At 39.2% G+C, this 14,267-nt stretch overlaps 1 protein-coding gene across 1 annotated transcript; it reads right to left on the bottom strand.

Moving 5' to 3' along the window:
- Positions 1–418: 418 nt before the first annotated feature.
- On the bottom strand, positions 419–11,590 carry GPR37L1 (G protein-coupled receptor 37 like 1). The gene is made up of 2 exons (XM_015818301.1): positions 10,606–11,590; positions 419–1,694 (listed from the first exon to the last, which is right to left on the bottom strand). Exons 1-2 carry the CDS (start codon positions 11,383–11,385, stop codon positions 885–887), a joined length of 1,590 nt encoding a protein of 529 aa, XP_015673787.1. The 5' UTR covers positions 11,386–11,590; the 3' UTR covers positions 419–884.
- Positions 11,591–14,267: the final 2,677 nt, after the last annotated feature.

The following is a 14,267-nucleotide window of genomic DNA, read 5'->3' as shown; positions in this document are numbered from 1 at the left end:
TGGTAAAAATGAATGTGAAAAGAGACGGTCAAAGATTGAGAAACAGAAGAAAACAGACTGGATGCCAGAACAGACAAAATTGCCAAGAAACCGCCACTGATGCCACAATGAGTTAATTGATCTACACTAAAGTACAGCATGTGATAATAGTTACCTTAAAGCACGGATAGATCAAAATACCCCAATCTGTGGTCTTTTGTGTGAATTTAAAAAAAACAATCCCCCTACCCTCCCCCCCTTCCCCACACACACATAACACAAGATACAGTGAAACCTGGTGGAAAATCCTGATTCCTTGGTTGGACAAGAAATCTAGTTTATACCGTGTGGACAGATTCACTTTTTTTTTTTTTGAGATACTGACAGAATGATTAATTGTCCTATCACATTTTGAATAAAGTGACTGGAACCTTTTTCTACTTAGTCTACGGGTTTATTGAGGCTAGATAGTGCTGACTTTGTATACAAGGCTGTCTCTGGGAAAGAAGTGAAGAAGAGGACAGTTCCTCTTTCAGTGCAGAATAGGTTAGTGTGTACTATGAACTCTTTTAAAACAGGTGATTTCTCTGTCTTGAAAGGGTTGCAAGTGGGCCTTTCCACAGCATCTTTCGCATTCAGGACAGCAGCCTTTCTAGTCATGCTAGATCAGGGGAGTCAAGGGCACCCTTGGTAACTGTTCAGTAGAGAAGAGATAGCTATTGGTGATGCCTTGTTCATAAGTTGTTCTTATAAGACAGTGTTGGAACAAGCAGATGATAGACACCAGCTCCCACTTCCAGTGTCCAGCTATTTCACCAATTAATACTAAAAGGAAACCACAACTTTTGGTCTTGTGAAAAGATAGCGGAAGAACTGCTGTCGGTCTACCACTAGGATGATTGAGCTTAGCATGGAGTACCAATGGCCCCTACAGGGGGAGGTGACTCTCGGGTCTTGTCAAACAAAATATTTGAGGACATCTCGGTTTTTATTTTGTTTTCAGAACCACCATCACTGGAAGAAGTTTCTTGACCACATTCATCACAGCAGCAACAGCAGCAGTCCATGAAGGCCTGCCCCAGGGGTTTGCAAAGGCATAGTAGAAGCACAGGAGTAACTGAAGATTTGAAGAACAGGAAGAACTGGTTGACCAAGCTTAATAGGTCCAGGGTCTGTTTTGTCATGTCAGGAGACAGATAGGCCACAACAATATTACTGACATTCTCAGGAATGGTGCAGAGACCATAGATTACTGTCAGGCCAATCACTGTGCAGTTGAGTTGGCTCTCACACTGCCCATGCTTATTGCCACGGCATTCAGTCTTCTCTGAGCTGCTGATCCTTCTGGTGACCAGCTGGCAGCTGACGGTAAAGAGGATCGGCAGGCAGAAGTAGCATCCAAAGTACCACCACATCCTAGCATTCTGATAAGTGAGAACCAGAGAGTAAATTGACTCAGGCAGCTCCTGAAAAGGTTTCATTGTGCAGTAGTCAGACACTACACCAGAGACTGATGAGGTATCCTGTGCCAGCTGCCAAAGAAGGAGCTCTGGGATTGAAAGGGTCATGGAACCCACCCAAATAACAGCCAGCTTGGCAATGATGGAGTGGCAGTGTTCAATTGGGCGGAGCTTGGCTTGAGGGCTGGTAGCCGCATGGAATCTGTCAATGCCCAAGGCACAGAGGCTGAAGGTGGTGATTCCCAAAGAAGTCACCTAGGAGCATAATAAAGAGAAGTGGTTGAACTGAGATGGTCAAAGAGTGAAATAAAACATTCTCCTCTCCTTAACTTTTAAGTTAATGAGGGAATACAGACATTTTTCAATTTTGTGCAAAAGGATTTCAAAGAAAAAATAAACCCTGTCTCTAGCGTAGGAAATTCCAGCACTTTTTAAATGCTCCAAGAGCAACTATACAAGTTTGTGCAATAATTCTCCAGAATAGAGATAGCAGCATGGGAGATGGCAAATATCTTCATATGAAAAGATGCATACAGTATTTAAATATTAGTGTCTGTTATGAGAATAATAATCCCATTTAATTCTGTAACCTGAACAGAATAAGTCACATTTGGGGGATCAGCTCTACCAAGGAATGTGTGTGACCTTTTAATATATCAGCTTTTATTCTTGAGCATTTCCATGTAGAGTTGATGTTGAAGTTGTGTAATACACCATGTTTCCCAAAATGTTTCCCTACAAACATCAGCATGGGAGTTGCAGCTTAATAAAGATTGTTTTGTACAATATTTAAAGAAGCATATTTGCTTTCTTAACTATGAGGATATGAAAAAAATGCTTCTGACTCTCTGTTTACTATCTTTCCTTAGCTACTTCCCAATTAATTGCAATGTATGAGGACACTATGGATCCAATATTGTTTAACAAATCCAAATATGTGGACACTGATATGTGGTTGATTTTCTAGTTCTTTATTTGATTTTAAATTATTAAAATATCCATCTAAGTAACAATCTTACTTTCCTGCTCCATTTATTCCAATTGGTTTCCCCTCTTTTATATTTTCATCTTTTTTCGATTCCTTATATTCAAAGTGAGCCGAAGGACATTTAGATCCTTGGTGGACCTTTGAATAATTGGCAATAGATCAGGAAAGTTACTAATTCCTAACAATAAAGCAATGTTAATAGCAAAAAGCCCATTCTTCTCCTAAAATCAAAGATGGACTTGCTAGGAAACAGAAGCATGTGGGAGTTTTACTCTGATATCAGGAACCATTTTGGAAGCTGGTACATTTTCAGATTGCTTTATACTCATTTCAGTTTCCACATCCCATAACTTCTGTTTTGCAGCTGCCTTCATTTGGTTCACATGAAAATAGATCTTGCAGACTTAAAAACAGTTTTGGCACTGTCAGCACTGTTTGCACTTCTATTTTAATTTTAATCAACAAATGCAGAAGAGATGCACCTCTTATTTCTTTGCAAAGATTCAGTTTTAAAAACTATAATGTGAATGTGGAGTGAATTTCTGCTGACTATGACATCACGTATCCCTGTCTCAGCAGCTGCCAGCACATGGCTCAGAAGCTAAATAGTCTCCAGCCTGGTTTGTTCTTGGATGGGAAACCACTAGGGAATTCTTAGTCAATAGAAAGCTTAAAAAAATTCCAGGAGAAAGCAATGGCAAACCATTCCATATTTATATCAAGAAAACTGCATAGATATATCCATGTGGTTGTTAGGAGTTGAACTGACTCAAAGACACTGTCCCTAAATAATTACAGGAGAAATACTATGTCACTCTACAGCAGGGGTAGTCAACCTTGGCTCTTTTATGACTCGTGGACTTCAATTCCCAGAATTCCTGAGCCAGTTTAGCTGGCTCAGGAATTCTGGGAATTGAAATCCACGAGTCATAAAAGAACCAAGGTTAACTACCCCTGCTGTAGAGTGACATAAAAATCAACAAAATTGCAACACCTTTACTAACAAATGTAATTAAAAAGGAATAATATATACCATATCAACCCCCCCCCCCTAAGCTTTTTGTCTCCCATCCCTTTATTCTGTTCCTTGAATATCATGCTTCCATGATTTACATGGTTCTTTTTACAGAGGGCAATTATTAAGGAAAAACCAATGGAAGAAACACCTTAAAAGATCAGGAGAGATTCTTAGGTCATTAGCTAGTAGTCCTTAAACAATCTTTGGTCCTTTCCAAAAAAATCACTGAGTCAAAATGCATCTACTTTCTGAGCATCAAATGAGTTAAGTAAGTTTGTTGACGTCCCAAACCAGCTTTTGTTAATTTCCGCTGCATTCAGAATCACAGGAAAACATCCTTGTCTGCCAAAAGGGAAGATGGCGAAGCGTGGAGGAGAAAATGCCAAACACTGGGTGGGTTGGACAGACAATGTAGAACATGAATAAATATCAGCTAGGGAGGCGGAGGGAGGGCTCGCCTCCTTGCACAACACTCTCCATTACAAATGCTGTGCTTTCCTTTGGTTCAGGAAATACTACGCCTCATTTGGACAGCTGTTTATAGACTGCTGAAGAGCTCCGGGCCCTAATTGCAGGCACCCGCTCACTTCTCAGAGGAAAAAAGGGCATTCATTTAACACCGGAAGCTTTGGAAATCAAGCAAAGAGGCTTACTTTCTTTATTCTTCCTTTTCTCTCCCTTCCCTGTTTTGTGTCCTTTGAACTGCAGCCAAACCAGCACAAAACAGAGCAATTCCAGGGTACAATCTCTCATGGTGTTTATTAAACTATGAACTTTCAATGGATGCTTAAAAAACTTGATGCAAGGCCATATTCGTATTTGTGGCCATCATATTGATGAATGCTAAAGAAAGATGGGGTTTGTGGAGAGCTTGTTTGAAAAGGCAACCCAAATAAAGAATTCGATGTTCCAAGCAGTTACACTATATGATTAGAGGACTTCGTAGATTAAGGCTGCTTGGCTGCTTCTGCTGGCTTGTACAACAATGTCTCACTGAATATCCAGTTAGGTTGTACCATCAACTGTTTCTAAAATATAAGTTAAGAGATTTCAAGATGGATACCCATGTTAGCATGATGCAGCAAACAGGAGGATGTCTTCAAAATGAATTTGAAACTTGAGTTCTGCTGTTTTATTATAATACTATGATGTACTACAATACTTTTTTTTGTATATATCTGCCTTTGAGGAAGGGTTGACTTCTGGCAAATGCCTGGACTAGTCCCTACAGTTTTCTTGGCAAGGTTTTCCAGAAGTGGTTTGCCATTGCCTTCTTAAGCGCGTGCGCACGCGCGCACACACACACACGCACACACACAAGCAGAACAAGTTCATGTTTGGTTGAAATTAAGAGGCATCTGAAGTAAAATTCTGGTATGAAAACCTTTGTGGAGAAAATACAAAGCTGTATAAGACTCAGAGAATCGGTCTATAATGGAATTGCAAATTTGCAGCAGGGTTCCTGATGTGACAGACAGCAAAGAGTACTGACATTAGCAAAGCAGCTGTAACAAAATCCATTTAAAATAATTGTCCTTAAATAGATGCTATCCAGATCTCTTAAAGTAGATCTCTACATTTTATCTCATTTTGCAGAATATTCCGGTGGGGTTTCTTTTATGAAGAATAATCCAAACCTACAATCTTTCATCTACAACCTGAACAAGTCCCTGAGGAAAAAAGAAATGCAGCAGGTGATAATTGCTGCTTTGGTAGGAAGCTTTTATGTAACAGTGCTTAGAATCACAGCCATAAAGTTATTGGCACAACAGGAAAATATTAGAGACTATATTACAGTTCTTGAATTAACAATTCAGTTATCGACATTGTAGGAGCAGCAGTGCAAATATAGACAGCTGGGTTGATGACATCAGGAGAATTTGGCTGATATTTGGCTGATCTATGCAGATCTGAAGATTTGTATATCTAATTAACCGAGGACAAAAGTCAGTGAACAGTTGTTCCTACATGACCTAAACGTTTACTGTGACTCTACTGATATGGATAGAATTGTCTAGTGTTAATTTTAGACAATATTTTGTTATGAAGCTATGAACTTTTAGCATATAATCTATTAGTTATTCTGAGATAAATAAAACAGGTGCAAAAATAAAGACAAATATTCAGTGAGATGAGGGGAAATCAATAGTTTCTATTTAAGGCAATTTTCTATGAATTCTATGAAATATGAATACTAAGGCAGCTCATAGTTTGAAGGGAGGACAGTATGGCAAAATGCGATTCTGCTTTTGCCATTTTTCCACTGCAAATTATCCCTTTCAAGACACCTTTGCTGTTTTCCCATATGGATAACTGTAATCTCTTAGATCAGGGGTCCCCAACCTCCAGGTTGTGGCCACTACTGGGCCGTGGCCTATTTGAAATTGGGCTGCACGAGTGGCTGGCTGGAGAGTAGCGCAGGTGCACGCAGCTCAACTTGCATGAGTGGCAGGGCAGAGGGCACTCGCGCGTGTGCGTATGTATCAGCCTGCCGCTTGCCCAAGTTGAGCTGCGCACGTGCATGCTGGCCTACCTCTCATGCTGGCCCACCACTTGAGCAAGGGCTGTGTGTGTGTGTGTGTGCGCGCGCCGGCCCATTGCTCACAAGATTCAGTTCCTCTCTCTTCCCCCAGCTGGGCTGCCAAGCTGCTGCCTTACATGCAAAAACAAACTCAATGATACAGAACAGTTTTTGCAAAAGAGAAACTATTGGTTCATATGTAGAATTCCATGCAGATGGTCTTTTTTCCTGGAAGATAAAAACTTGGCAAAAATAAACAAATAATCAACGCATCAGTGAATATCAGAATATGGTAGTTTAAAGAAAATAATAGTCTTCAACCTTTCATAGAAACAAAATCAAATATCTTAATGACCTATCTAACAGGAAAATAATCTGAATGAATAAATATGAAGATGGCCAATGCTTAATTTTAGCAGGTCTATTACATCTGGACTGCAAAAACCATTAAGATCACTAGATGGCAGCAAAGCATTAGGTTTTTCCACATCTCTTTGCCACCATCTACTGTCATCTGGTTTTTTGCAACCTAGATCTTGTAGCTCCAATTTTAGGTGTACTTTCAATACTGCAGAAAACTGCATAGTAACCTAAGTCTGCCTAGATTTTTCACAGTTAGCATGGTTTCTGGCAGTGAAAGGATATGCAAGAATAAGTACTTGACCTATGATTGCATTTTCCTATTTTGCAACGGGCCTTTGATGTATCCAACTGTTAGTGCCCTTGTCATATTACATCAAGGACCCATTGTCTTCTCTGCCTCCTTCATGTACTCTGCTGTCCCCTTAGTCAAGCTCTGAATCATGCACAGATGTCCATCACCTGCTTTGCTCTCATATCCTCCTTCACTGAGCAGGAAAGTTATAGCAATTACATTGGAACATTGAAGTTTCTAAGGAAGGACAATCTATTCATTATGTTTGATAGAAAATAATTTGTGTGCACAACTGTTCACATCAGATATGTACCATTACTGTCCATTTTCAGTCTAAACAAACCTTGCTTTCAGTACTCACCTCATTTCAGCTGCTTTCTTCCAACTGCTTTCTTACAAACAGAAGGAACCTGGTCTTTTGAAATTATGTCTTAGATATTATAAAAACCGAGATCCACACCCCCATTTTGTTCCTTGCTTTGTAAATGTTCCAGTTTTGCGCATTAATAGCATGGCACTATCTTATAAAATCTTTTAAAGAACTCACAGTTCCAAATTCATTAAAGATTCAACAGAATAGGAGTGCACGGAATCAAAGATATAAATAATGATGAAAGGAGTAGATAATTGTTTCAATTATTTTATTTTATTAAATTTGCATGCTGCTGTTTGGTTAAGCAATGGATGGAAACTAATCAAGGAGAGAAGCAACCTAGAACTAAGGAGAAACTTCCTGACAGTTATAACAATTAATCAATGGAACAACCTGCCTCCAGAAGCTGTGAATGCTCCAACACTGGAAATTTTTAAGAAGAGACTGGACAGCCATTTGTCTGAAATAGTATAGAGTTTCCTGCCTGAGCAGGGGGTTGGACTCGATGACCTCCAAGGTCCCTTCCAACTTTTTAATTATTATTATATTAAATAGTTAAAAAACCTTTTAAAATAGTCATTAAAATCAACAATATCTGTTTTCATATAGTACACTTAGCCAGATTAGTTATTATTTTTATTTTTTATTATTTTTATTTCTTTTATATTGTGTTTTATTTCCTGTAAGCCACCTTGAGTCGCCATGAGCGAGTAGGCAGCAATATAAATTTTCCAAGCAAATAAACAAATAAATAAAGGTTTAGCATAAAAATGTTCTAAACTTGGTTTGGGATAGTTAACCTTGGTTTACGTTTTTTTGGTTTAGCTTAATATGCAAATCTAAACTATTGGCTAGCTGATAATTCAATGTATATTGTAAAGTCAGAAATGTATTAAATCAATAATTGGTTAAAGACACTGTATGAATTCAATGCATGTCCTTAAACTCAATTGTGCTCTAAATACAGTATGGCATAGGAGCTAGTGGTAATTCTGAAAAGTGTTGCTGTCTTTACAGAAAATGTCAATCTATGGTTAACTTTATTGAGTAAACCACGATGGATAGATTTTTCTCTATGACAATCTGTTAGATGGAATAGTTAGATACTACTAAGCAAGCAGTCCACCTCTATTTTCAGTTATCCCATATCCAACACACAATATTTTACTTTCTGTTTAATAGAATATAAAGTTTTGGACCTATTCTCTATTTCCTAGAGGACAGGACCAGAATCAGTTAATTAAAGGCTATAAGGATGTAGATTTAAGCCAGGTATGAGGAAGAACTTTCTGACTCTCTACCCCAGAGGTCTTCAAACTTGGCCCTTTTATGACTTATGGACTTCAACTCCCAGAATTCCTCAGCCAGGTCACAAGGGCCAGGTTTGAAGATCTCTGCACCCTATACAGTAAACTACTGGAACAAACTTACTCTAATGTATTCTCCTTTATTTGAGGTCCAGACAGAGCATGGATAGTCATCTCTCAGTGATGCTCTAATGGAGCTATGACACTGAGCTAGGTGATTTCTAAAATCCTTTCCAGTTCTTTTATTGTTTATGTCAGGCCCAAGAGATTATTCCATATAGCCTAAACTAAATAGATATTTCCAAGTAAAGGTCACAACCTGATCAAAGGCTTGAGGATAAGTGTGATGGTAGCACAGACCCTGTAAATTCGTTGCAGGCCCAACCAGTTGAGCAGGTTTCTATTGGTGCTGATCTCTGCCTAGGTTTTACTTCAGTTATGTTCCTGTTTGGTGTGGCAGCCAGCTGATAGAAATGTAAATCTATTGGAAGTGTGGCTAATAAATTTAAATAAATAAATAAAATACCATCTAATGACAAGATTGTGGAAGGCTGAATTCAATGTCCCCATCCTTGCAAGTCTTTTAAAGTGATATGGTGAAATTTGGATTTATGGAAGTAAGGCTGTTGCAGTCGTATCTAGTTAATTGTGTTTTTGTAAATCCCTAGTGCACTGTTGAAAGAAAATTAAAATGGCCTTTCCCTGCCGTTATTAACAAAGACTCCATGGTAATGCATTTCAGCCAAATAGATTTTCCATGGAAACTTCACATCGCTCAAAACACAGCTCCTCCTTTTCTCTCCTTTTCATCTTAGGAGAAGCCCAACTCCTAGGGAAGACATATAACCTTCATGAGTCGCAAAGCTAAAGTTTTACACCATAGCAGGTTTTGTACAGATTTATGATCTGTTGAAAAGGTCACTTCATTCAATATCTCCTTCTCTCACTCTAGTTATGAGAGTAAGTTGATGACTATGATATATACCCCAAACTCTCTCTCACTGGGTATTGCTGGATATGACCAGGGATGCTGACAACTGTAGTTCAGAAATATTCAGAGATCCATAAATTCTTCACCCTGGTTATATGGCTTCCAAATATTTGTCATTTATGATTACCTTGATCAAGGTAGTTAATAACTCTTTTTTAATTTAACAGCCCCTGAGATTTAAAGAATTAGAATAGTAACAATTGTTGTGTCCTCAGAAGAAATTCAGTATTTTCAGCCAATGATTCAACGATAGCTAAACTTTTACTTGCTATCATCTTATCCTATTAAAAGTAAAATTCTCTGGTTCAGGGAGAATAATTTAAGGAAGACCATCCTTTCACAATTAAATGGTCTTCAACCAATTACAAGTGATAATCTTCTAGACTTGTTTCCTTCTTCATCCTATGTTCCTGTCCACCACCTATGCCTATGGTCAGCAGGTATAATCTGAAATGCATTATATCAATTGGGCAAGAATTTCTCTTAGACTGGCAATTTCCTTTCAGAACTCTCAGTCTTGAATTATAGAAGAATCTTTACTCAGTGTAATTAAATGTGCATGATCTCTAAAAAATGATGGCTTGAGTCTAGGTCTTGAGCTGTCAAACTAGAGAAGGCCTACACCTGCTAATTATAGATTCAGCACAAGCATTAGATGCACTTACTTTTTTTTAATTAAGATCTTATTTCTTGAGGTGACTTTAAAGCTCCACTTTTATAATCTTAATGTGAGAAGTACCTAGTTTTCATCTATTAATGCAGCATCCTTTAACCTGTTGTTCTCCATACGTTAGCCCTATCTACATGGAAGATACCAAGCTGCTGGACAGTCTATTAATAGTTAGAATATATTAATGGTTGAATCATTAATATTTATTAATCATTAATATTTATTAATGATTGCATAAAAATTGCACATTATTATCTCCTAGAAATATAAGGCACAACTTCAGCTTTGTATCTCTGGGGTCAACACAGAAACATTCTTCAAATAATTGGCATTGAAAAAAGCATAACTGTGCTTGTTTCCATTTTTCCCAAAAGCATTATTGTTATCATCTTTGGAACAGAAATGGTGTTTTCTATAGCTCAATCAATCAATCAATCAATCAATCAATCAATCAATCACTCCTCAAACTTGATGTTAGGAAAGCTCAGCTTATTGGGTATTAGTAAGGCCAAATGTCATTGGATTAAGTCAAATTCAAAACATAAAGCTGGCCAAGCACAAATAACATTATCCCTCTGTTCTCCAAATGGAGATATAAAGTTGCTGAAGATATATGCTAGAGCTTAGCAGAGGAAACTCTTACCTCCATGAAGGGCACAAGGCGACAGGAGAAGTTTCCCAGCAGTCTCTTCTTGGTAATTTCATTGAAGATGACCACAGGTAAGCAGAAGAAGAGGATAAGAAAATCCCAGAAAGCAAGACTGGCCAAAATGGAATTCCAGGCACTTTTCATGTAGTAGTTATGCCAGACAATGCACATGACTGAGAGGTTCCCAACAATGCCCACAGCAAAGACAATGAGCGACAGGAACATGACAGCATAAGCACTATAAGAGCTTTCTGTCACTGGATAGAGAGGGTTCTGTATCTGAAGACGCTTTCCTAATGCCACAGTTCTATTAACCTGGGCCTCTCTATCACCATAGACCGCCGGGCTCTGTTGGTGGGGTTCAAAAGGATCTGTGCTGGATGGTGCTGGAGGCTTTGTTGGCTGTAAAGTGGCTGGGTTTGCAGGCTGAGGAAACTCTACTTTGACTCCTGGAACATACTGCTGAACTGACTTGCCATCATCATCTTTCGTTCCCCTACGTGTTCTTCTCCACCTCAGCTGTTCTTCTGAGAACTGTTGCTCTTCATGGTTGCAAGTTGGTTCTGAGTCTCTCATCCTGCCTAGTTCTCCAAGTAACTCCATCAGGATGCCTTTGGAATTCATGTGTCTTTTAAAGTGACCTTCTCCAGCCTTTGCATCCATTCTGGAGGGTGCATAGTTTTCTTCAATAAATGGGACAGCTCCTTCTTTCATCAAGGTTTCCAGTGGCTGCAGAAAACTAAGCAAAAGCATACCTGTCCAAGGCAAAGACATCCTTCTTTCTGAAAAACAGAGGTAAAGAGAAGAGATGCAGAGAAAGGAATTCACCGAATAAACAGAGATGTCACTGCCCTCAGTGAGAAAAGGAAAAAGTTTCTTCACTTTGACTTGTGGTCTTAAAAGAGGGTCAGGGACAGGGAATAGAATAAGCGAGGAGATTGAAGTCTCAGTCCTGCTTGAGCGACGACAGAGAGACACTTTGGTCTGCCTTGCCAGCTCACTGCTGCTGTTTATTCCCTCAGATCTCTGGGCAGAATTAAAAAAAGGGAAAAAAAACCCAGTAATTCATTCCAATCCTCTTTTGTTGGACTACAGGCCCCCTGGTGGCCAAGCTACAATGCCTACTAGCTCCTGTGAAAGGATAAAAAGCCTCACAGCCCTTGAGCCAGGGAAAGAACAGTAGAAAGAAACCACCTGTTTTAGCCATAGACCTTTGTGCAGACGATTCTATTTGTATTTGTTTTTGTGGTAAGGAGAGTGTATTTCAGAAAGAATCAGCAGCCTGTCACCAAAATATTTCCCTTTGGCCAAAATCTAGGGAAATCCACATGGTAACTTCTAAAATCAGTTTATGGGTTTTTATGGAGATCCTAGAACAGGGGTGTCAAACTGCCGGCCCGTGAGCTGGTTTCATCATACCAAAGCTGCGCCTACCCCATTGCCGGCAATGCAAAAAGAGTCGCGATACGTCAAGCCACATCACATGACGTGGCGAGTTTGACACCCGTGTCCTAGAAAGATGCTTTGAACAAGGGCAAAATAAAAGAGACACTCATGTGACAGTACAGTAGGTTTCACACCTGTCTGTGAGGGGACAGTTCAGAAAATCAAGCAGACGTGCTGGGACTATTGGCTGAGTGTACTAAAGAAACTTTAGAAAACTTGTCCTTAGCCACATGTTTCAAGAATATTTACTTTCTGTAATATTATAGCATTTTGCCTTGCCACTTTTTCACAGTGTTGGATCTTCAGGTTTTCTTAATACTATATTCTAACCTTTTCAAAGTAGTGTAGCAATTACAATTGGACTAGGGCTGAGAATGACTCTGGTTTATAACCTGACCCTGATTCTGCCATGAGAACTGAATTCTGCCACTGGATAGGTTCAATCGCTATCTGACAGCCTAAGCCAATCCCACAGAACTGATATGTGGATAATATTAGAGAAGGCAAATATTATATGCTCTGCATGGAACTATGGTGGAAAGGTGAGATATACATCCAGCCTCCGTTGCTTGGTATTATATGGATTTCTCTCTCAGCTATACATATGATAGCATAGTTAAACCCTAAAAATGCAATTGAGATGCCTAACCTAATTGGGCTGAGGAAAGATTGAGATGTGGTAGAGACAGTGAGCTCTCACTCTGTCTCAGTAAGGCTTACTTTAACTTTCCAGATGTCTTAAGAAACTAGTCTTAACTTCAATATGGCATTTCCTTCTACCCTTTTATCATTTTGCTTCAAGAAATGTCATCTATGTTCTGTATCCAGGCAATGTGCTCTATTTTAAAACTGAATTGTATGCTAAATACTTTCCTCTTCTGCTTAAACTGCTTGCTTCTTAAAGGGCACTTTCACAAATTGTGTTGGACCACGTGAAGAGAAGTTCTATTCTTCGGTGATCCCCTAATATTGTTGTATCTGGCAGCCAAAACATGTATTTTCAGCCCAGCTGTGGTGCAACCAAAAATAATGTAAGTGTGGTTTTTCACAGTGATCAATGTTTCCATTAAATTATAGTTCTTGTCATTCCAACTAAGGTTGCTATTTTCTGATCTGAGTTTTTATGGGATAACCTCTGAAATGCAACAGGCTGGGGAATAGTGCTGTGAACAGAGTAGACAGGAATGGATTTTTCAAATTTGGTTTGTTTTTGCTGTATAGTGTATAGAGCAACCCATGAAACTGGGTGGGTTTTTTGGGTCGCTTGCATGCTTTTTTTCAGGGGGAAAAAGATTGCACCAGTTTCAAAGCTCTTTGATTCCAACAGTACAGCACTGGAAATGGCATCACACACACACACATACAGAGAGGGAGAGGGAGAGGGAGAGGGGGAGAGAGAGAGAGAGGGAGAGGGAGAGGGAGAGAGAGAGAGAGAGAGAGAGAGAGAGAGAGAGAGAGAGAGAGAGAGAGAGAGAGAGAGAGAGAGAGAGAGAGAGAGAGAGAGAGAGAGAGAGATTCTTCCATGTAATCATTTAATTCTATCAAGGTTTTTGGGAAGATAGGCTTAGTCCCTAGATAATGTCCAATTTGCTGGTTGGGCCCAGGACATCATAGATGCAATATTATCCTTGACTGGACAAAGCCAGTGAAATGTAGTCCAATCTATATTCTATAAAGTTGGAGATAATTGGTCAAAGAAAGCAACAAGGATCAATGCTTACAGACATTCAATCACAAGACATAATGTCATAATGCCAACATAATCTCAATCTCTTCTTTGCAATGCACACACCTGAAACACAAAAGGAGCTAAGAAGCTAATAATTACCTAGAATGACTGAATTGATTTTATTTGGAATGCTGTGTGTGTGATTGTTGCCTTTTCTCATTTTGCTACAACAAAACTAGGGCATTTAATAGTGTGCCACTGCCCTGCCCCCTGGCAACATTTAAATTTCAGTGAATCCCATTGTAATTCAGGCCCTCTTTTAGTCCAGGGATTATGCATGATTGAACACTCTGGCAGCCACTCATGTGGCCAGGTCATTCCTTTTAACTTTCCTTAGACTTTATCAGGTACTCTTACTAGTAAACTCCAGAAAACAACTCACTCTCTGTGGTCATATCAAAGAATTTCTCTGATGGCAGGGGATAAACAAAATGGGCTCCAGTAGTTTGGCAACAAAATATTCATTACATGTTTTCCTCAG

This window comes from Protobothrops mucrosquamatus, unplaced genomic scaffold (genome assembly GCF_001527695.2).
Source record: "Protobothrops mucrosquamatus isolate PMUCROS unplaced genomic scaffold, P.Mucros_1.0 scaffold712, whole genome shotgun sequence".
NCBI lineage: Eukaryota > Metazoa > Chordata > Lepidosauria > Squamata > Viperidae > Protobothrops > Protobothrops mucrosquamatus.
Note: the sequence above shows the minus strand (reverse complement) of the source record. Positions and strands in the feature narration are given on the sequence as shown.